This window comes from Monomorium pharaonis, unplaced genomic scaffold (genome assembly GCF_013373865.1).
Source record: "Monomorium pharaonis isolate MP-MQ-018 unplaced genomic scaffold, ASM1337386v2 scaffold_239, whole genome shotgun sequence".
In the NCBI taxonomy this organism is placed as follows: Eukaryota; Metazoa; Arthropoda; class Insecta; order Hymenoptera; family Formicidae; genus Monomorium; species Monomorium pharaonis.
The window spans coordinates 1-24,993 of record NW_023415515.1 but is presented as its reverse complement, the minus strand read 5'-3'; the positions used below and the strand labels follow the sequence as shown (position 1 = coordinate 24,993).

The 24,993-nt window shown below is 37.2% G+C and overlaps 2 protein-coding genes across 2 annotated transcripts in view; one reads left to right on the top strand and one right to left on the bottom strand.

Moving 5' to 3' along the window:
• LOC105834388 overlaps positions 1–24,562 on the top strand; it is a 35,311-nt gene extending 10,749 nt beyond the window's left edge. The window contains 8 exon segments of the mRNA XM_036294438.1: positions 17,063–17,199; positions 19,044–19,332; positions 20,006–20,268; positions 22,527–22,679; positions 23,276–23,470; positions 24,101–24,212; positions 24,215–24,423; positions 24,425–24,562. Coding sequence (XP_036150331.1) covers positions 17,063–17,199; positions 19,044–19,332; positions 20,006–20,268; positions 22,527–22,679; positions 23,276–23,470; positions 24,101–24,212; positions 24,215–24,423; positions 24,425–24,493 — 1,427 coding nt within the window. The 3' untranslated portion in view covers positions 24,494–24,562.
• LOC114255276 lies at positions 541–4,712 on the bottom strand. The gene is made up of 8 exons (XM_028193569.2): positions 3,584–4,712; positions 3,293–3,419; positions 3,012–3,156; positions 2,666–2,941; positions 2,000–2,168; positions 1,215–1,877; positions 920–1,081; positions 541–832 (listed from the first exon to the last, which is right to left on the bottom strand). The coding sequence occupies exons 1-8, from the start codon at positions 3,687–3,689 to the stop codon at positions 777–779; spliced, it is 1,704 nt and encodes a 567-aa protein (XP_028049370.1). The 5' UTR covers positions 3,690–4,712; the 3' UTR covers positions 541–776.
• Positions 24,563–24,993: the final 431 nt, after the last annotated feature.

Here is a 24,993-nt window from a genome sequence, read left to right as displayed (position 1 = left end):
TTCTTTTTCCACCTGTAGACAGAAGGAGCATGAAGGGATTCCTCTTCCTTTCTATCTTATTTCTCCTACGGTTCCCGCTTCTCCCGGCGGAAGTAAACGGCTGTAACTCGCTCGGCGCTCTCCAGCGAAATTGCACGGGAGCCAAAATTGCACGAGGGCACGGCATATATTCGCGTAAAGGAGACCGAAACTCCCGCGGTGAGTACATAATCGCGACTCGTTGAGCAAGCATTTATTTAATATATAGGTACCGCAAAGTTGTCGCCGTTGATATCTACGCGCCGGAGACGCACCTGTATACAAAATTAGTCATTTAACTTCTTGTAAGAGTCCAAAATTACTTCGAAAGTACATAATTGTTGCTAACTTTACATTAGGAGTACACAGACATTGTTAACTCTTCAGTAATAATTCGACAATCTCAGTATCTCAAGTAACACAATGAAGATTCGAGCAACAGCATGTTTTACACATAGAAATTATATAAATCAATTCTTTATTTTTGATACAATTAGAAATATAATGATAAAAAATAATATATTTTTGCTTAATCGATGTAACAGAATTTATATAATAAAAATAATGTGTTGCTTGATTAACGTATAACGGTGCTTATCTTACGTTATATGAAAAATAATATGTTTTGTTTGATTAATGTAACACAATTTAAGATATATAATATACTGAATTTTTGAAATACGTCATTGAAATTATCGTGTAGGATTATATATAAAAGCCATTTAATCCGTTTAAACAATAATCTTTTTCCTTTTTCATTAAAACAATGAAAAGTCATCCTTGGCCTTCTTCGTAAAGTCACTAAAATCGAACGCTGAAAAAGTGAAAATTAAAAATTAGAGAGTTTCAAAATCGTAAAATTAATCGCAGCGAATAATTTGAGATAAAAAAGTTTTAATACGCGATGTCCTTTCGTTAGATGTCTTGTCAGGTTTATTATCCTGTTGCACTGTACATTTCGAGAAAGGAGTCATCGGCACGTCTTCTTCAGGACAAATTGATAAATTAGAAGTCGGAGATAACCTATAATTACACAGAGATTCCTCGTAAAATGATGGTGCACCTACGAGAAAATTTGTTTTAGTGAGAGATTTACTATGTTTATATTTAAAATAATATATAAAATTTATTACACATTTGCAAATAAATATATTTTAATTTCTTTCATTATAAAGGACAAGCAATTTAATTATAACCTTTTGACATAAAATCCTGATCAAAGGAACTCATATTGCTGTCACAGTACTCGTAATGCATAATCGGAGAAAACATACTGCTCGCGGTGACAGTCGAGCGCTGAATGGGTTTCGGTATTAACGGTGTAATATTGTAATGTACGGTTTCTATCTTTTTAATCTTCGGAACCGACCGGGGCGAGGATTTTCCCAAACTCATTTCTTTAACAATAGTTGACGGCTGAGGGGTAGTTATTTTATTGATACTCCTCTTACTGTCCTGCCTTTGAAGTCGGATTCTTTTTGCTTCAATTTCGTTCTGTGGATTCTTCGCGATGTTATGCTTGAGCGGGTTTTCTTTTGTACAGCAGCTTGGTTGCGTTTTAACGGACTCTTGCGACTTCTGTATCTCGTCGTGATGAGTCTCTTTCATTTCTACGTCGCTGTCTACCGAAGTCGCTTTTTCAGCACTTGGCTCCGTATCGAACGCTACCGAAGCGGGGCTCGTATTATCGTTATCCGAAACAATCGCGCTTTTAGAATTAGACATTTCCGTGTCGGCCGCAGGAGGTTTATTGTAATTATTGTCGTGTGTCGTATCTATGTCCATTCGCTCGGGCGACACTGTAGCGTTCTCGTTTATGCATAATTCTTCCAGGAACAAGGTATTGACGGATGTGGTATCTAAAAAGCAAATGACTTTAACATATAGGGCACACCTCGCATACATATGCATGCGTATCCGTGAATCAATGTCCTTGTCCTATCTGGGACGAGGTGTTATAAAGTGTAAAATGAATTTTTACCATCAAAGGGCTCTTGAATCTGTTTCCATTGATGCTGCACCCTCGCGCGCATCTGGTTCTGAACGTACATTTCGCGAAACGGTATATTGATCTTTGGCGGTGCCATTTCCAACATTTTCTGCTTTCTCTGTCTTTGCTGATCCTCCTCCTTCCTGCGTAATACTTGCAGCTATGAAAGTCGACGAATTAGATATTTGTTTAACCATTATATATAACAAATATATAATATATACATAAAAAATTAATCTTAAATCTACAATATAATTGTTTCATATATAAGTGAGATTATAAAATGTTGTGAAAAGAATTTGATAACCTTGAATAGACATAACTTGCTCACATGAAGAAATTTTGTATAGTTTTATCAAGAAAAGTATATATTTATTTTTATTTCAAAAAATGTTGAATAGAAAATAACAGTATCTTAATAGTTTAGAATTGTTTAATACTATTATCAAAACAATTATATTGTGCTTCTTAGATGACTATTTTAATGTATTGAGAATATAATATTTTGCTGATGATATGATATTTAAGATAATCAAATTCTTTAAAAAAGTTTATATTCTTGCTTATACGTATATGAGATAACGATTATGGAATTGATAATAATTTCTTTTTCTTTGTATATTAAAAAAAAAACAGTGTAGCGCGTAGTCTAGAGACCTCGGCTTCGATTGACTGTAATTCATTTCTGTGATGTTTCACGTTTCCTTTCGTCGTCACTAATCTTTCCTCCAATTTCATACGTTCCAACATCACGGTGACAAATTCGATTATCTTGCAGCGCATGCGGATCCAGTTGATATGTCGCCTCTGCTTGATAATTGTCATTATTTCCGCTTTCTTGTAAGACATGATCATATACTCGATTTTAAGCTTTTCCAAATTGACCTTAGCCGCGTTCCTAGCCTTTGCCAGTGGAAATCTCTCATATATAGCCTATAAGAACGAATTATTTATTCGGTTAAGTTCTGCAATTGTACAAGTAAATGGGAAACTTCTTACTAACACGATACTCATGCCACGTTTTCTTGTATTCAGCAATGATGTCCTGATACTCTTGCGCTCTCAGCTGAATCAGCTTGTACTGATCGTCGGCGTTTGCTTTTATGGTCTCTAAACTATCGGAGACCTCGTTGATGCTTATGTACAATCTGTGAAACACAGCGGAATTCCGATATACGAGTAATCCAAGAGAAATGTAAAAAAAAAAGTGCAATTATATTATATAAAGTAATATAAGATATAAAAATAATATAAAGTACAATAGCAGGTAATTGCTTCGCGTACCTTGTTAAAGTCTCATTTAATATCAACTTAATCTTGTTCATCTGCGCCATCTTTCCCTTAAGTTCCTTCCTTTTATCGAGCTCGCTGCGTATTGTAATCTTTAGTTGCTTTATTTCCGCTGTGTTGACTGGAAATTATTGACAAATTATTCTTTTCTTAACAAGCAGCAGCAAAGATAAATTGAAGAGTCGATGGACAATTATCATTTGTTTGTGGATCTCTTCCACTCGCTCTCTCTCCCCCGCGTGAGTTTTACGTCTTTTGTTGGTTAAAGTACCGCGTTTTCCTTACCGTCGAGAATTTTCTGGCTCGCCGCAATTTCCATTTTCAAACAAGTTTCCAGCACTTTCACAAATTGAGGATCATCGTGACCCTCCCGATTGTTATCTATATCCATTTTTCTCGTCGAAAATTACTATAGTTGCTTTGATGCGACGCAGTTACGTATATGTACACGTAAGTGTCCCTGAAAGCCACGCTATTCTCCCGAACGGTCTGAAGTTTCCAGCAATTGCGAGAAGCAGGGTGCCAGCGCGAGACCAGCGGGATAGTCGCGTAATAATCAGATCGGACAGTAAATTCCTACGCGTAATTACACGGAAAGGAAAAGCGCGGAAAATTTCAATTTCGCCCGAGAGGCATTTACGTTCTTATCAATGGCAAAAGTTATCGAGTACTTCGGCGAAAGCGTTATTTAGCAACTACAAATCGAGGAAATCGACGCGGCGCGGAAGTTGGCAGTTGTTCGATTGTTCGCTTGTTGGCGACACTTTCGGCGCGGCTAACTTGTCGCGGGGGAAGTTTCGTGCGCCATAAACACGCGTCTACTCTACTCGTCGCGGCGACGAGAGAAAAGCGCGAACGGACTTCGTGCCATACGTTTCCCCTCGTCTTCGCGCTCCCGCGAAAAATTTCGTGGATTCCGGCGCGACGCTGACGGGATCCAGTTTACTTTCGTGGAAGTTTCCGATTGTTCGCCGAACGGTCGTAACTTTAGACCGGGGGAGGGAAGGGGGGTTGCTTAAAAAGCAGGTCATGCGTCGTTGTAGAGTGTGCTTTGGCACAAATGTGGCCCGCGGGTCGAAAAGATCGCAGTGGTCACGAGTGCGGAGCGAAGATAACGAGCGAAGCGAAAAAATATATAGTCGAATTGATCGTAAATCCGAACGAATTTCAAATCGTCCGGGTCGTTCACTTGATATTTAATGTCGTCGTTTTTTTTATAGAGCAGCGAAGCCTAAAATACGTGAAAAATCTGCGAGTGACGATGTCATTCCGGAAAACATCAAAGTCTCGTGGATAATTATAAAAGATATCTCCAAGATATTTGTAGAAGTTGCCTAAGATATCCTAAAAAATATCTTTAAGCTATTTGTCATGTAAGATATTTTTTTAGATTTCTGAAAAATGCAAAAATTTGGTATTAATTTAATAATTATTATTTTATAAGCAAGAATATAAAATTTTTTATAAGTTTTGTAATTTTTAATTTCAGACAAATATTACATTTTTATTGCAATAATTATTTAAAGAGCAAAGTATAAATTACGATTATTTTGATAATAATAATAATATTAAAAGATTCTAATTTTTTGTTTGAAGATATTATTTTTATTCAATACTTTTTCCTTTTTCAATGAAAATATTGTTAACAATTTAATTCTATTTTTTAATTTTTTGTTAGTCATATTGAGTCTGTCATCTCTTGGACTCTCAATATTTGAAAATGTTGACCTCAGATTCATATAGAGCGACCAAATACCCAAAAAACAAATTTGAAAATAATAAAAATATATAATACCTTTTGTTTTTGGTTTACCAGATTGGTTCCACTATCTTGATTTTTTAAAATTGAAAATTCTTGCTTCAGAGAATAGAATTTATTTCAAAAAGCAGAACATTATTTTTGGTAAGAGATATTTATTTGAATTTACAACATAGCAAAAAATCTAGAGAAGCTCTTAAAAATACTTTATATGTTTTAAATAAACGCTTAAATTTCAATTACAATGATAGTCAATTAGTAGAAAATACTTTTCTCCATAAAAAGCACAAATTTTGACTATTTTTTTATTAAGATTTGGCTATCAAAGCTTTTATTAAGTAGTTGTATTTTCACATATCGGTATGTTATTTTATTATTAATTAATTAGTTAAATTAGCTATATATTTTAAGGAATAAAAAATGTACATTGAATGTACATTTTCATTATTTTTGTCATATTCGATTATATCTCTAATAATTAATATTGATTTTGACATTAATATTGACGATATTGATCTTATAATTACACGTGATAAAGTTTTTTACACGTTTCAATTTAAAGTATTTAGTTTAACTCTGTACTTTAATGAATTAATCCAAATATTGTGATAGCGAAATAATCGTTTAAATTATCCACGACCGCGAAGCATTGATCTGACCGCATGTCCCTTTGTCAATGGCATAGTCGGAAGTGCATACACAGGAGGAACCAGCCGCGCGGTTTGCAAGTTAATGGAAGCGAGTGACAGCCGATCAACTTATCGGCTTCAAAAATTGATATCCGGCGCGCCGCCGTATTCAGCCGCGCGGTGATTCCATTGGAAAAATATAAGTGAAGATTCGGGCTGGCGTGGCGGCTGGCACTGAGCCCTCCGACGACGAGGGACGTCCGGGGTACACGGCACTCTGGCTGCCGGCCAACCCAGTCCGCATTTGGGTCAAACTGACCTGCGCCCTCCGCCGGGATCCGAGTACGGGATCCTGCATCACTCTCTTACCCCCGCATTCGTGCATGCGGGGGTTAGAGATGGCTGCACAAACCGGTCACTCTTCGCACGGCGCTGCTGGCGACCTAGTCGACATGCTCTCCCGCTTTTACGTTCGGACTTTACGCGGTCCATTCTCTCGGAGTGGCGCACTTTATCGCGGAAGATTTGTAAACGGCGCCGAGTGGCGACGGCACGAATAATCTCGAGTCGCTTACGGCCGAATCGACATTCGTGAAGACTAAAAGTCAATTTTTTTAAAGATCCACTCTTTCTCGGAGATATATGCCCGAGACGTGTTATGTCTTCGCTGATACGCACTGCAGCTATCGCGATAATTATCCCGGGGGAGTTTGATTGTCTTATTAAACAGTTGATTTACATTATACTACAAATGCAAAACAAATTAATTTAAATGTTAATTTGTTTTAGCTAACGCGAGCACGAAGATAGAAATTGCTAGTTCATGTAACGCCACATGCATCAGAAGCTGTTAAAGCTCACGGCATAATTTATGGCGTGATCATTTCGTCGGCAGCTTCTACTCCCCTTTGAGACTAATGGAAATTGTACTATGCGAGAGCGTGAGCAGAACCCATAAAGAACTTGCTGTCTATACCACACCCATGAATGCCCGAAGTTATCAATGTTAAAATGGGTTATCAGAAGTAACAGAGTAACGCCTCTGGCCAGCAATATGGCCTCTCTCTCTCTCTCTCTCTCTCTCTCTCTCTCTCTCTCTCTTCCTACGCTACATCATTACAATTACATCAATATAATTTTTCTTTTCTTGTCATTTCTTTCTTTTTGTCTACTTTATTTTTATTTCTATTTTTACTGGTTATGCTTTATTTTATTTTATTTATTTATTTTTCTGTTTTGTTTGTTCTCCTTGCTCACTTTTATGATACTCTATATGTAATGTAATCACATCTATTTACTTAACGAGTGTATGTTCTCAGAGGGCATGAACATTAAATAAACGCTCAATCAATCAATCAATTTCTCTCTCTCTCTCTCTCTCTCTCTCTCTTCTATCTATCTATCTATCTCTATCTATCTCTTTATCTATATATCTATCTCTCTGCGTTTGTATTCTGTAGAGATTACTTTATGGATGCTAAATTAAACGACAAAGAGATTCAAGAAATGCATCCGTACTCAACTTTATTATAGGGCGTGTATATGTGTGTTAATTATATTTTTCATAATTTTTTATAATATTTATAATCACAGAGAAATCTCGGACGTGTTATTTGCCGTGTAATTACGGAGCAAGCGGCACTTTATTGACTGTATAAGCATAGCGGAAATCGATCGCACATATATATATATTCACGATAACATTCCCGTGAGAACATTTTGATTTCCAAGGCCTTTAGATTTCCTGCAAACAACCTGCTCAGATGCATTCGCACGATTCATCCTGCAAATCGGTTTTCTTGAGGGGAAATTCCGCTTGGAAAACGCGCGGGAGATTTATTCACGACGCAGGCAGACACGTACGATAACAAAATATCGGAATTATGAATCTTTCATGGACGGCAATGCTCCCCGCTTCGACGAAATTGAAACGGGACCGAAGTGCTACAATAAAAAGCGGCCGGACTCGAAATGGCATCCTTTCACAGCTGCGCCAATAATTGATCGCCAGAACGTAGATGAATGTCTATTGACGTTGCACGCGAAAACGCAGGATAAATACCGTTTGCGAGCAGTCGAGCCGGCGCATATCTCCAAGATCGATTTTGCCCCCCCCCCCTCCCCCCGACAACACACGTCGACAGAATAACGTCGGTTGCAGTTGCTCCGCCGTGTATCGTGTGTCTTCCACGAAGTAGTTTAGCCATCTACGGAGGAGACTCGTTTACATCGTGCCACGAGTAATTTCTGTCATAGGGAGACCCTTTAAGCGGGCACACACGTACGAACAACGGTAGATTTTATAAATGGATAAAAGTTTTCAATGGAGGGTAGAACACGAGGTAGAGAAGGGAACTTCGTAGAAACGGAACCTGGAAAGTAGGTCTCATGGAAACCACTGATTAATCTTTCGCGGCGCCTCTTTCATGCCTCGCTGAGAATAAAGGGTAATTTTGTTATTCCGTAAAAATAGCTGCCGGCATTTGTAATTTGTTTTGTCAGGACAAAGTTCCGTTCCGTAATCAGGTCACTCGCTGAAATAAATAAATGATTTTATACTGCTCGTGTTATAATACATCGCATTCCTTCTATCGAGAAAGCTCAAAAATAATAGTTTCATAATTTAAAAATGATCTATGAAGCTCTTCTCAGTAAGAGGAATGCATACTAATAAATAATTAATAACTTTAAAATGTATACATTTGTTAAAAAGAAATATCCTTAATACGTTTTAATACTGATAGCTTAAATATAAAATAAGTTTATTGTTACTCTTTAATGTAAAAAAAAAAAACAGTGCATTCTTTGAGTCTTTTTAATTTGCATCGCATTCAATCCTTGTTGCTTACAATTGTAAAATGTAACTATAGTTTGTAAAATAATTGATTTGAAGAAATCTTTGTTATTTTATTTGAGATATATATCTCAAACATTAATGTATTATAAATTTGCTTTTTTCAGTAAAAAAAAGTGACACTTTTTATTGAATACAAAATAGGAAGTGGAGTGCAAGAACCTGCAGTTAATTTCCTCTTTGCTATCTTTTTTATTTCGTTCAACGCTTCTCTTCATTATCTATTTTTCTATGCTGCCGGTAAGTAAAATCAATACATCTGCAGTATGAAACTCTATAAAGCTAGAAGAACGAACGGTCCCCGGACTGAAAGCTTCCCTTCGCTCTGTTAATTTTTGTGTCGCGCGAACCGCATTTCCGGGCGAATAAAACTCGCTTCGCGGCGAAACAGTTTTCGCCTGGAGGTAAATTCATTAGATTTTGAAGCCCTTTGAAACATATTTTGTGAAGTTTCCTTGCGCAAGAGAAAAGACTACATCTCCCTCGCTTACTTCCTCCGTTTCTCGATCATCAATCTCTCGCAACATCGTATCGTGCCGACTTTACGGAGATAAAAAAAAAGATAATAACAACACTGACGCGAACGGTGTGAAGCTAGATGAACGAGCGAGAGAAAGTAGGGCAATTTACATAGCGCGCGTCCGATCAAAGTTCTCTCTGAGCATCCAGATGGAATATCATCAGCCAAAATAGCAACGTACGATAGAAATTCGACGATGTCAGGCAACTTTGAAAAATCGCACTTAGCCCTATCGATATACGATACGGGTTATGAAAATTTATTTTATGCTACAAATTCAACAAACATTATAACTTTTTAAAGAAAACTCGATTGGAAGTGTGAATTCCTTGTCAGTAATGTATTTCCATTAAAATTTGCATTTGTAAAGCATAAGATAAATTCTCAATATCTCGTGTATTCGAACACCATTAAAATTTCGTAAATATATATAAGATTATCTTATTTATTTAATATAGCATTTAATATTATTCTGCTTTATTTTGCCATCTCTTATATACACATTGGCAGAAAGAGTCTCTTTGTCGCAATTTTATTTAAATACATTTTTCAATTTAATTTTACTAATAACACAGACTAATGAATTTTGTTTTAACAAAGATTCGCTTGGTGGAAATGTACTGGCACATTTTCATTCCAACCGAGTTTGTTCTAAAAAATTTTAGTTTGCAGCATAAACTCCTAATATTCTATGTCCGGATAATTAGTTTTATGATGGTACGCAAGTATATTCGTGCTTCTTTATTAGTTGTAGCGCAAATTGTCCGTAACAAATTGAATTTACGGTTATTCCATTAACGAAATATGTCTTCGTGTCAACGAAAGTGCGCCAAAACCACACGACGATTTTCCTGTTATTTCGTCGAATTTATTGTACACATCAGAGCATCGGAAAGCGAGGGCGAGGGGGAAGGGGGCATAATCTTCGCCCGAAACTCATTTCCGGAGATAATCCCCGGATAAGAACATTATTCTGTTGTCCTATGCATTAAAAAGACCACACCACCTGTTAAACGCATTTATTACACAAAGCGATGGTAATTCGTTTTGTCGCGCGATATTGTGTAATAGTGCATCGCGAACTAATTAATATCTTGTAACGTAGAATTAACGCACACCGCCGACCCCATTCAATTAAAATATTTTCTACCGTTACTAAAAGGTATCACAGATGGTTACTATTAACATCATAACGTTATTTTACGAATGGTAAGTTAATATTTTAAAATGTTTTCAAAAATTTACACGAAAATATAGACGCTTGGAAACAAATCGAAAAAAAAAAATGCTGCATTTATAATCCTCCATAATGTAATCCCGTCGCCTCTTTGTTAACTACGTTGGACGTACTGTCTCATTTAGTTTGTAGAACGAGTAATACTTATCAGATCAGCTGCCCGTCGTTATTATTCTCTTGTGCAATTAAACTATGCGACTGTTGCAGGCTGTATGTAGAGACGAAAATTGTACACGTAGCGTGTACAAAATTCTGCCCTCGGTTCACATGCTGTTTAAATTAGTCTCTTTAAGTCAATTGTGAAGTCAAATTTAATTTTTTTTTCCCTTTTATAACAAATCGTTATTAAAAGAGGCTACGAAATGGCGCGGGGACAAAAAAATATAATTGCTTCTCTTGAAATGGGGAAGCGATAGCTCTTATCGCAATGCTACAGCCGCCTGTAGACGTTAATCTTGCGCTCGCTGCGAGAAATGCATTAGCGAGACGAATGCACGCTGCGCCTCGCGCTTATGTTAATCCAGCTTCAGTGTCATTTTACTCTTTCGACGAAACAACGGGGAACATCTCGCTAGGAGAATAAGCTCCTAATAAACAATGCGTTAACTACTTTTCGGAGCGAATTAAAGTCTTACTTAGCGCATTATCCGCGGATGTATCTTATCCAGCGATAACTGAGTATCGACGCGCTTGTTACTCAACTTCGACATCGTTACACCTCCTCGCAACATTGCAACAGCGAAACGCACTCACAGCTTATTCGAAATCAATTATTTATTGCCGACTACGTGGAGCGAAAAACGAGGATATACGGAAAGAAGGTGAAATTGCGAAAGTGAATCAGCGATTATTCGTAGGCAAATGTAATCCATGTATTTTACATACATTTAATTTGCATTCCATCCGTAGAACAAGATTTATTAGATTATAGAGTAACTCTCTGTGATTTAATTTATTTTTTATTTAATTTGCAAAAAGAACATTTTTGTTTTAAAAATATTTATCCTTATTTTCGAAATGTAAAATATTGAAATGTTGAAGATTACGTATATAACATTAAACAAAAATAACTTTGTGCAGTTTTATCAAGAAAAATATATTCTCATTGTTCAATAATAATTTTTAGAAGAGATGAAAATCAGACAGAGAATAACAATGTACAAGAATTAACATTTTTCAATACTATCAAAATAACTATCAAAATAATATTGTGCTCTTTAGATGATTATTATAATATTAAAATAAACATATAATATTTTGTTGAAACTGAAGATTATTTAATTCTTTGAAAAGAAGATTAAATTACATATAAGCAAAGTTTTATCTCTTTTTATAAAATACACATTCTGGCTTATGTATGAAACAATTGTTTGATTTTTAAATAAAATGTATTATTTTTAATTTGGTACTAATGTTTAATATTGTTTTTTCATATATATCAAATAATATGATTTTATTATATTTTTATTATATCATCAAATAACTTGCTTATTTCTCTACGTACGCAAGAGTTTTGCCAATATAATACTGACGTGTGTGTGCATCCTCTATTACTGAGCGCTGTGTTACGTGACTCCTACTTTCTACCCGCTTCAGTAGATCGAGAATATTCTCACGTAGAAAGAGATGTATTAATCTTCTTGTGAACGTGCGGCACGAGACTCACAGTCATTTGTACTATTTGTACTTGAGCGAAATCGATCATTTTTATTTTAATTATTCTCTTTATTCTTTTCAATTCTATGGATTTTTCAATCCTTTATTATCAATTATTTTCTTTTGTTCCAGAAACAGTGATAGACTAATACATCGCGTTGCAATTATTTACGTTAACGCGTATTTAATCAGCGTACTTTTGCACATTGCACTTGTAAACATGCATTTGATTGCACTCGTAAACTTTCCATTCTTTCTCGTTTTCCATAGACCTGACACTATGTACTTGTACCTTTAAGGACCGAAGTATCGCACGCTGCATTTGTGCGAGTTCACGTTCAATCTCTTGCATTTCGTTCCGCACCCTTCTTTCCTTTTCTTGTTTCCCGGGATTGTACACTTTTACAGCTTTACACCAATGGCGCCAAGTGGAGTGACGCGAATTCATCGTCTAACGCGTCAGAATTTCGCGTATGTTACGCCCGCCTCAATTCCACACCAGCTGCGAAAAATTCGTGTTCTCAACGAGAGACGAGACGCGTCGAGAGGTCGCATTTTCTTTCACCGTTCGTTGCCCGTGAAAGTTTCTTAATGACGCAATCACGAAAATATATCGTAATGAATTGGATTTATGTTCTTTAGAGAATATTTGAAACTACATGATATATATTGATATCAAAATTTCTGACCCGACGATAGTTCTAAAGCTAACAAATATTTTTTTAAATTTGAAAGTTGACGCCACAGATAAATATCTATCGTTCCTCGATATTCGATATCCGACTATCAGAAAATTCAGTTGTAGCTGAAAGGAGGCACGTTTATTTTGAATTTGAATTTTCAGGCATTGTTAAGCACTGTTTGACTCAACGCCAATTGTCCATGGCGTACCTATTTGCTATTTCGAATTCAATCGCGCTATACACATTTTAGCTAACTACCCTACGTTAACTATTTATGTGAACAGCGCAAGTCAGAGTACGAAACAATTCAATTGTTAATATCGTTGAAACTTTATTGTTTAGAATGTAAACAAATGCATTTATTTACGCAATTGTTATACGCGATCCCTTTCTCTTTACATCGAAATATATTATTAATAATGTATATTTATAATATATATTATGAATTAAAAGAATTAAAAAATACACGTATACATACATGATGGATTACATACGTTATAGATTTTATATATAGATGAAAATCATATATTTATTATATTAATTATATAGTGTTTTCTGTAATAAAATGCATTTATAATAAAATAATTGTGATTTTACAAATTACGAATCAATCGCACTTAGCGTTACGCAAAGTAGAGTGGCAGTGCGCATTAAGAATGGCGTTATTAATTACGCAATTACTACAAAGTCTGTTTTCATTAAACGCTCGAAATAGGATGCTCGGTGGTGCACAACGGCAGTGACAGAAACCAGTCATTCGTCAGACGTTACTGCTGCAGGGGCTCCTTGACGCCCGCAGTAGTAGTTGCAGTCCGTGGCCAGACGCGTCTCGGGCTGACAGAACGAAATGGTTTATGCCGACCATTAGTCTGACGGACACGTAAATTTCGTAATCGTTCAAAACTCGGCGCACTGAAACTTGTAATTATTGTTACGTTAACAAATAGGCGATACCAAAATGTTCAATGTTTAATTAATAAATGTTTAATAAATTCAACTAACAATATGTGCAAAAAGTATTTAATAATCAAAAACATTAGCTATCATTGAACAATAATAAACGTCAATTTTCATTAGAATGTGAATAATCAATTTGCAGTTATTTATTACTTGGTTTGTTTTCCGTAAAATTCTTTTTTTTTAACTATCGCAACATTTGCACATTCAACAATTTAATACGTATAAAATAAAATTCACAATAGAAAATAAAAGAAATCTTTCAACTGAATTGCCCGAAATGGTTCGACGAAATTTGACTTATCATCATTTAGCACACGATTATCATTATCTATCGCCTATATCGAGTCAAGTCTATATCAAAGCCAATTGTTAAAGGGATTGTGCCGAGGCTAACTCACTCCGGAGTGACCTATTAGATCACCAAGTTCTGATTAGGGATGACCCGGTGCCTGGAAACGGTGCGTATTGTGTGTATGTGACAGCCGTTCGATTCTACGGCGACCTCGTCTACCCGGCGAACTACCCTTGATTTCCACCCCTATACATCCATTATGAGCCCTTGAAGCCTCACAATAGTCCAGTGTGTAACCAACCGAAACTAGGGGTAATTCCGCGTAGGAAGCGGACGGCGAAGTCAAAGCAACTCGATCGACAAGTGCATTCTCGATTCGTCTAATCGACGGGAATAGTGGACGAGTTAGAGCGAGTTAGGTTCCAAAAGTGAACAATAATATTTCCTCTGAGACGACAGAATTACCTGAGAGAGCGATCAGAACTGAGAAAACGATAAGAAAGAGAGAGAGAGAGAGAGAGAGAGAGAGAGAGAGAGAGAGAGAGAGAGAGAGAGAGAAGAAACGCCAGTGACACTGAAAAAAACTTGTAAGGAGTTTTAATTCTTATCTTATTTTTTTACAGTTTTATGATTATAAACTAAAAAGAGTTACGATTGCACATCGTAAAATATACATTTATTACTACTTTAAAGAATTATATTATCTTTTTATAGGTAAATCACGTCATGTTATTTTGAAGAATGCTTTTTATGGCAAAGAGGTTAAAGAAAGGATATTAAGGATAAATTTATGGAACTAAAGGGACCTGAAATGTTAAGGGCTTTGGAATGCTTCGACCCTTCATAATTTTATATGAACTGACGTTTGTAGTTTGAAAGGAGCTACAAATCTAAAAAGAAAGCTATAGGATTGCTACGTGGAACTGTCATATTGCAGTAGAATTACTTCAAATAATTTTTAACTTATTTTTAAATTAATTTGTTCTCTTTAATATATTATCTAATTTTTCCAGTAAGCATAAGACATTATTAATAATAACACTACTTATTATAATGGTATTGTTTTTAAATATATTGTATTTAATGTTATGTCCAGTATCGATACAAATAAATTTTGATCAGAACTAATAATATTTTTAAAACATTTCAATAATGTTTTGAAAAAAAAAAACATGTGTATTAATTAATCTTTTTAAAATATTTATACAGTATTTTTTAAATTGTTCAAAATCATATAAATAAATTAACTTTTCTAAATGTTTTACTTCGATATTTTTTAGTGGATCAGTTTACATCGTTTCACATCACCACATAATTTTTTTACAACATAAGATACATTTTTGCTTCAAGGCACATTATAATAAAATCATGTGTCGTCCATTGTGTTCTTCTTGAATAATAAAGGACTTTTGGATACGCGCAGTATTTATATCCACAAATATCTTGATATATCGACCAATCCGATTAAATTTGTCCTCACTGAATTAACAATGGGCAGTTGAATCTGCAGTTGAATGTTCATTGTGTGGCGCGAATCTTTCTGAATAAATAAGTATACTTACTGATAACTTCCCTCGGGTACATTTTCAACGGAAATATTGCAAGTTGTCGATCGCGTGTCTTTCACCGACCCCTCGTGAAAAGTCCTGTTCGGTGATCTCTGATTGAGGGCCGTTTTTCCAGATCCGCCGCAATTGCCATTAAACTTGAATGAAGAGCAAAGGGAAGAGTTGCGCGCGCCCGGCGGACGATGCCTCTTTTCCCGCTCGTCCGAAACACCAGGTCGGAATGCCTGGCACGAAACAAACGACGCGGCTCATCGATAATTCATTACCATCTTCCATCAATTCCCTTATCTTGGCATGCTCTACGATCCCGCGTGGGATCGCCCCTCGTAATCTCTCTGATGGAATCGGCTCGCGATTCTGACGGGGGAAAGAGAAGCGCGCTGTGGATTATGACGTTCGGCGAACTTTCTTTCCCCGATATTTTATACACGGGCGTTTAACGGATGCGAGATACCCCGAATACTTCACGTCGATTATAAGACGTTTCGCAAATTCGCTCACGCGCGTGAGAAATATTCAAGTATACGCGCCATATTTACCGTCCCTTCCCTTCTTGCATGTCGTTAATTTTTAATTAAATTCTAAATATTAAAGTTTCCGTTATATCTAACTTACTACGTTAAACTTATGGACGCCTTATTTTAATGCCGTTCCTAATCTGTAATCTCTAATCTCGTAATTACATTGGGAGCGCTGTAATCGAATTAATTTTCAATGGTTCTGTTCGCAAGAATACTAATTCGGTAGAAAGCTAAAATGGAACTCTCGCCAACGAGATAATGACTTATTATCAGAACGACATGAAAAATCAAGATAAAAGCGCCGTGTGAACTGATTAATGCAAATTCAATAATTGCTTACTTTTCGCCCTATTAAATCATCAACTGTACAATTGGACGCGTCAAATAAAATATAATTATGATAATTATAATTTTATTAAATAAAAAATGTGAACACTTATGCACATTTATCATACTTTTTTTATGAAGAACGCACATGACGAAAGTATCGCGGAAGGCAGGCACTTTCTCTTCGACTATCCCTTCATTTCTCATAAATTTTTAGCCACAGATACGATTTTTCACGGGTCTGGGAAAGTGCACTTCCGGCTTTGAAAAATGTTATTTGCGAAAGAAAATTTACGGACGGCCGTAACAGTGTTGTTGACCGCGATAAGAAACTAGTTTCAAGAAGATAAGACAGGAATCCATTTTAGGACAACGTACTTCTCTATTATTGGACAACAGGAAGCTATCAACATCGAAATTATACGATTTATTAAAACAATCATCGAAATAATTACGTGATGCTTCACATCTGCGATTTATTTTTATGAATGTATTTATTATTTATCCACATCTAAAAACGTAATTAATTGTGATAGTCATCTATGTTAAAAAATGGACGTAATAATTAAGGTATCGATTGAATAATTCCCAATTAATGGCGAGTACTGTAAAAATTAAACTTTGCAAATTTTTTAAACTTAATGAAAGTAATAACTACTAAGTATAAATAAATAAGAGTAAAATAACGTTACGTTCAAGTAAATATAAAATAATAAGTAATAATAAGTAATCAAAATGCTTTAATATCTATGTTGCAGCTTGCAACAAAACGTACTACGGCGACGTGGGGAAAACATATGATTTGGAATTGCATCGACCGAAGGAAGATAAGGTGCCTTACATTTGCAAGCTCACCTTCAGCGCGCCAGGTGATGATTTCGGTGACATCGTGCAGGTGAGCCGTCTCGACTTGAAATATCCAATCATCGAATAATATTAAGGGAATCAATACGCATATTGTAAAAAGCGCCATACAATTTATTCACGAACTATCAAAGAGAAGCGCGCCTCGGAAATTTGCAATAAATTACGCTACACTAAATCGAACTTTAATTAAAGTGTGCATTAACGAAGTAACGAATACTTCGATGAAGAAACGCGGAAAACAAAACGGCGCTGGATTTATGTAGCAAATTAAATTCCGAATACTTAAGTTTTTATCGAATCGTATTTTAAGGAAGCCGGGAGTCTCTCAACAAATGATTATCTTCCTCTCCACAAGCGGAACGGGGTTTCCGAGCGTTTCAAATTCTTCTTGAAAGTTTTAAATAAATTACGCAGCCAATCGCAAACCGGTTGATAGAATAGAAAAGTTTCAATTTTAACTGTAGTTGTGTGACACAGACGGAACGTTAACGATTCCAGCAAACATCACTTTCGCACGTCCGTATGGTAACGAGGAAAAATTACTTTTGTTCGACTCTCGATGGAATTAAAGGTAGAATTTTTAATAAGAGCAGCGCATTTACCGACGATTACGCGAAACTGAAAAACCGTACGTCGAGTTTCCAAGAGCGCGAAAACTTTGTCGAGTGCACAAAAACTCCCCTGCCTTCCCTCCGGCTGTCGAATTATTTGCACTGCAATATTTGCTGGCTTTCTCATATCTGTACGGTGCAAGTCATGAGAATCCCTTGTATACATGCCGGTGGTCTGCGTGCAGATGTTTACCGGTCCCGTCAAAGAGGCCGCAGCCGTGCTAAAAGTCGCAGTGATGCAAAATAGGATGCTCCAGCCGAGCGAAACTGCATCTGACAATACACTCGAGTCAACATAAATTCGCGAGTCTCAGTTTAATTTAGGCATCGTTTTTACTTGTGCACTTGAATAACAAAATAAAAAGTAAAACGAAAAATAGTAAAAGAAAAAAATTGTGAAAATAATTGATCTCATAATTAACTACGAAATAGTCTTAAGCAGAGATACTCATATCTAATGTATTTGTTTATGTAATTCAGACACATAACCATATGTGCATTGCGTAACAAGTATTCTAAACCTCTATCACGTCATCCATGTTCACTATGACTATAGCTGTAAACCGCTTTCTATCACTGTCAAAGCGGAACTCTGTTGATTTTTTAATCGCGCGGCGCGGATGGGCGGGCACGACTGCTCTTTCGAATGAAAAACTGTGTGCACTATCAATTGCCGACAGGTTGAGCAATGGTCGATGACGCCGATACGAATTTATTTGCTTAGCATCGTGCAAAGAGGAAGCCTCTACAATAATATCAATCGACTGTTTACTTTCGACTACGTTGATCATTAAAGTTTTACGAAATACAAATAAAACAGATATTTAAGAAGTTAATAAAAAAACTAGAAAGTAATCGCTTAATATTTGGCTAATATTTTTAGAAAGTGTCATTTCCGATGGAAGCTTCGCATTTTGCGATAAAATACGATTAAATCTTAGCTTTTTTTTTTTAAATTAATTTTGCTTTTATGTATTGGAAAATAATACATCGATAGGCAAGATTACTTGATTTGAACAAGTATGTCAAAGTATTCAAATAGTACAAGTATTCAAATACCGTTTTTCTAACAAGTAAATATTATTTATTTATAAAAAATATGATTGGTTTGATAATTAAAATAATTATTCGAATCGTACTAACAATATATTTGTTTGATTCGAGCAATCTTTTCTCTCGGTATGTATTTTTTTATAATTCACACAACCTATATAGTTTTTTTTTAACTATGGATGTCTCATAACATGTTTCTTGGTTGCAGCTGACCTTCGACAGCTTCACTCTAGGCAAATTCGTGTCGTTTACCGCAGAGGGATGTCCCGACGGATCCCTGCAAATCTCGGAGACGCAGCGTCCCGACGTCGGCGGCCTCTGGTGCGGCACGTCCTGGGGACCCGCGATCTACTACAGCGAAACAGCCAGCGTTTCGATCCTCCTCAAGCTGCTCAGGCTCAGCAAAGATCAGACGGGATTCAACTTCGACTTCAGAATGGCGTACAAGATGATCAGAAAGTCCGACGCGGTGGTGCGCTACGGAAATCCCTTCGTCGGTAGGTGATCAGTTTTCGATTACAGATTTCGAGCACGTTTGTCGGAGCTTGGATCTACACGACACGTTCGACATTTATCCCGCGACAAATTTCAATTCAGCTTTTATTTTGTCTACTCATTTGAATTGAAATCACTTTCGAAACAAGTTATAGACATTTTCCTAGTAAACGCTGTGTTCGACTAAAATTTAACGAAACTTGTTGTTTAATACGGTTCGCCCTATTTTACAAGCACGATGTATACATCATCATCATTATTATTATTATTATTACTATTATTATTAAATGTATATTATTAAAAATACATAAAGAAAGTATGTTACAGAAAATATCACGCCGTATTTATTCTCAGTAATAATTCTGTTACCATAAATTGCAATTATACATTTATACGATTTTATTATTTAAAATTTTATAAAATGTACGAGCCTGTCGATTTTGAAAACTTATTACTCCCGCGGCAGTTTTAATATATATTTTTATTCCGCACAATTGTCGCTTTGATTAATTAATAACATTTGAATATATTTCCCGAGTAAATACCCAAGGAATCGTTTGACGTTTGCACCTGTCCCGTTTTCGCAAAATTGCATGGCGATTGAAATTGCGCGGACAAAAGAATTTCCCGATATTTCCGCCGTCGATGATTAAAATTCCAATGTCACGTGGTCAGGAATAACGCAGGTCGTCGGGACGCCGGCGTCGACCGAGCGCACGTCCGCCGGGTACGCGAACACGTCGATGGCGATGCCGGTGCAAATGGTCGAGCAACACGTGCCGCCGCCTACGACATCGAGCTCCGAGCAGTTCTTAGGCGACCTAATATCCGGGACTTATTGCTCCCGTATATTCACCGACTGCGACCGGAAGAAGTGCAGATTGCAGTCGCCTAACTTCCCCGGTCTCTATCCCCGCAATCTCACCTGTTATTACGCGGTAAGGCTCGCTTAGATTGTCACACTTGGTGCGAAACATGGTGCGCTTTTATTCTACACTGTAATTGAAAAAGCTCGTTGTAAAATGTACAATAACCGTACACTAAAATGTTAATAGCATTAAGGGGATGCTGGAGACCCTCTGTTTTACCGACAGAAAGACATAATTTTCGTATCGCAAAATCTTATTTCTTTTAAAGATTTAGAAATCTTTCTCTAAAATGAAAGCATTATTACCAGTCTGTGTTATGGAGTTTATATCACAGAGTGTGGTGTCTGGAGCTGTCACATCGTAACAATATTAACTTAATATAAAAGATCTACATTTGTCGAAATTGGAATTCACAGTCTGGTAGACGACAGGCACAAACAATGTCAGTTTCGAAAATTAGATCTTGATGCCTAATTGAGAATTTGCACGAAAATTTAGATTACACACGCGAAAATTCGGTAAGTAGAACAATATGAAAAAAAGTTTTCCGTTCTCGATATAAAGTTCAATTCACAGACTGATATTGATACGTGTATTTTAATTCTGGAAAAGGATTTCCAAATCTATAAAAGAATACATACGAAATCTTGCTAATGTGCATGAATAACTCTACGTTATCGACCCCGATCAATTTGAGAAGCACTCCAGCATCCCCTTAATATCCCATTGTCACTGGCGTTTTCTATAGATTTTTTTAAGAGTAACGCGCAATCTTACAGTAACAATACGCAAAAGGAAATAATTGGCTGCTTATTAGGGAAACGTTTCCGCCATGACGGGCGTATCGTTAGTGTAATGTATCATCGTCCGAATTAATTTGCTCGTCGTCGAGCAGATGCGCGGCAGTGATATACGATCGACATAGTCAGACAGGCAGGCTCTCCCTAGAGCCTTGACACGGCTCATATTTCTGTTTCAAGCAGACACCTGCGGCGGAAGTCGTAAAAATGACTCGCTTCCTCTCGTATGCGGTTAACAAATTTTCGGATGGTACCCTTCCTGTGACCATTATTTCCCCTTAGTAGCTCGCGCAGGTCGAGCGCCCCTTTTCCTCCGTCAAGTAAATCAACACAAGCGACGAGTTTCTGGTCGGTATAATTTTTTTTGTGTGAGAAAGATTCAAAATTGGTCAGCAGCCAAGCGCAAAGTTGCCCGCTAAATGCGAGCGAAATAAACGCGATGTTTTCACAATTGGAAAGGCGCCACTGAACTTTGTTTTTATCGTAAATTTAATTAAAAAGAAGAAATTAAAAAAATTCCTTATTCCTTCTCATTACTCTGTCTCTCTCAACTTTTTCCTCATTCTTGGCTTTATTCTCTTTTCAATTGGCGCCAGCACAAATCAGTCAATTCTGTTTTGCACGAAAGCCGTGATTTATCACGAAATAAAGATCGATAGTAACAATGTCAACATCTTCTAAACATGTATTATCGGGAATCGGTGTCGCGAGAATAATCGATGCCTCCTTGATATTCAGTCATTGCGAAGTCAATGGACGAGACACACGTGAAGGTTCCAATAGAATTTACGGCTTCCGTTTGAACAGCGGTGGTGGTCATTTATTCTTTTCGCGTGAAACCCAACAGGCAGACAGACACTCGTGGGACTTGAACTAGATAGACTTCGATTACGAACGAGGCAATCTCCATCGGTGTATTTCTACCGAAAGTTCATCTTATTCCGAAATTCTGGTATAACCATTCCAAGCTTTATCGCACACTTAAAACACGATAAAGTTACCGTCCTGTTAGCTCAATCGTGAACAGTAAACAGCAATTTATTTTTATGTCACATAACCATAAGGTTTGTCTTATGTAATGAGGTGTTATCTATTATTTTCTAATTGTGAGGAGAGTTATTAATATCTGGCGCAGACTTGCACTTTCCAAGAATAACATAGAAAGTTAATTCAACACATCTATGGCTGACGGAAATTATTAAACCTATTTAATTCTTAAATACATTTCTTTCATAAAAAGTAAATATTAAAAAAAAAAATAAAAAGTTTAGAATGTTTTGTTACGAAGACTGCGTGAAAAGGATTAAAATCAATTCGAGTATCCGGTGTACGAAGGTCTTACAACACTTACATTTACATTTACATTTAAATTCCAGCGATATCGCTGAGGGAATATAAAATGAAATCACGGTGCGCCGTGCATGTACGCGATACGCGAGACATTTAAAGATAAAAAAATCAAAAATAAAAGAAGTTCTATGTGAGAAGAGAATATATTTCGAATAGACTGATTCATATTTCGTGTAGGTGAGGCAGCACGAGGTGCCGCCGGGCAAGCACGCTTTAATACACGTGAAGCAGCCCCGGGGCCAATTGGTAGCCGTAAGAGCGCGACCAGCAACCCAGGCGGAAGCGCCACCCCGGGAGCTGCGTCTCTGGCAAGATTGCGACGTCGTTCAGGTACGTAAAGCCACCGCGAAAATTGGATTAGCTGTTATAAATTCGAGACAGAGAGAGACGGAGAAAGAGAGGCTGTAACGCCGGGGCCAACGTGACCGGTCTACCAAGCAGCCGCGTCGCTTTTGCATAGCGATCTCCCGCCGGAGAAAGAAATTTTCTCAGTTTTGCATTCTCCGTGGAGAAGCCGCGAGGCGCCCCCGGTATTTCTGTCGCCGCGGTAGACGCGGTCGAGCGCGATCACGAATCAAAGAATTAAACGCAGCCACACAAGTTTAACACCTCTGATTTATTCTGACTGAGCGGGCTCTACGAGGCTTCCTCCTCCGTTTCTTTCGAAGCAATTCACTAATGTCTTTTAAAAAAGTTACAAATTTTTCCTAACTGATTTTATTAACAATGTTACACTTTTTGCAAATTACATTAAACTTTGACTTTAATTTACAGCAAGAATGCATTCACATTGCAATAACTTAACGAACTGAATATCGATCCTCGCGGTGATCTTGGTAGATAGAAACTTGGTCCGCTTATATATGAAACTTTATTGTCGAATTATGCTTATCTATTCCTCCGAGATAGAGAAATTTGTCTTATAGGACTACGTAACAGTGTATGACGGATACACCACCAGGGAGCCCGTGATCCTAAAATTTTGTGGCGGCGGGGAGCCGGTACCGGAGGCCATCAGCAGCGGCCCGGAAATCCTCGTGGAGTTTACTACCTCTCCTTATGGCACCTTCTTACATCCGACGCCGCCCCATTCCCTACATGGGTTTCAATTAGAAGTGCAAGTACGTGAGAAAGTACTCCCACCTCCCCATAAATTGCATAAAGGCCACCTTAATTATGTCTAACGTGTCCATTCTTACTTAATCGCCGGAAAATTCAATGGTTCTGTGCATAAACGTATCACCCCAGAAAGAGAGAGAAACAGAATTTTGGCAAATCGCGTCTTGTATCAAAAGTCTAATTAATTTACTATTATCATTCTATCAAAATAAAATAATGAAATAACGAAGAAAATTTCTGTAGGTATACGAGATTAACGAATAATTTAATTACATTTTCTAATCCTCACCTTTAAATACAGAAATAAATCGCTACTATCAAAAATCAAAGATTCGGATACTCAGTTTATCTCGTTGATCGCTCATCAAATCTAACAAGCTCCCGCTCGTAAAAAAAAAAAAAAAAAAAAAAAACAACGATATCACCGACATTCGCATTACCTCCCCGTATAAAATTTCCCAACGACATACCATGGCGAATGCATTCGCATCAGATAGAACCGCAAACACGCGATCGTTCGGGCAATTCGGACCCTCATCCCCTACGGCGCGAGGGATGGGTGAATCGACGACGCGCGAAGCCCAACCCCACCGAGACTGCACGCAATGTAAAACGAACGTCGGGACTTCCAGGTCACGTTCGTGGACGCGGAATCACCGACCTACGCTAAGAACAAGCGTTGCGAGTTCTGGCTGAGGGGCACCGGCGGCGGCATCCTGGCGTCGCCCCGTCATTCACTGCCGAGGACAGCACCTGCCTGTACCATCTTCGCGGCGCCGGTCCTACCCTGCCCAGTCCGACACCGCCGCGGCCATTGCCGAAGTTTCCGGAGCAGAGACCCGGTACCGTGTGGAGAAGACCGGCCCCGAAGCCGCCGCAGCCACAGTTCCGCGTCTGGCTGTCTATCCTCAAGTTCCACGTGGGCACCGGTCTGTCCAGCACCGACGAGGACTGCCTCGACGACGCTGATGGTCTGGGACGGCGAGATGATGCCGCTGTCGGAATGCAACGACGTCGCCTGGTAAACAGTAACAAGCCGGCCCGTAGCTCGAAAAGTTTCAATCTCGATTCTTAAAAGAAAGACACGTCTTGTTTTATTTAATAAATTTTAATGAAAAAATGATGGAAGTTTCTGAATCGATTCCATCTTTAGATCGCCAATATTTTATTTTGTACTCTTTGATTATTAAATGTTAATTTTATTACAGCAATTTTGTTTTTTCTTCTTCATTTATTAATATTAATATTAATATTTTAAAACTTGATGCTTTTCTCGGTTATCAAGCAGAGCATTCAGTATTTACAAAAGGAACCAGAACCCAATATCTGTTTCCAGGGTTAATAATTAGTTGAAAAGTTAATGACTTTTAACTTGATTAATTTTAAATAATTTATCTTTGATTAATTATTTTTAAAACACATAAATTTTAATTTAATTCTTTTTTATAAAAAAGTTAAAATTATTATCTACTAGCTATGCCCTGCCACGCGTTGCTGTGGCTCTCTATTCTTATGCTACGTTTTT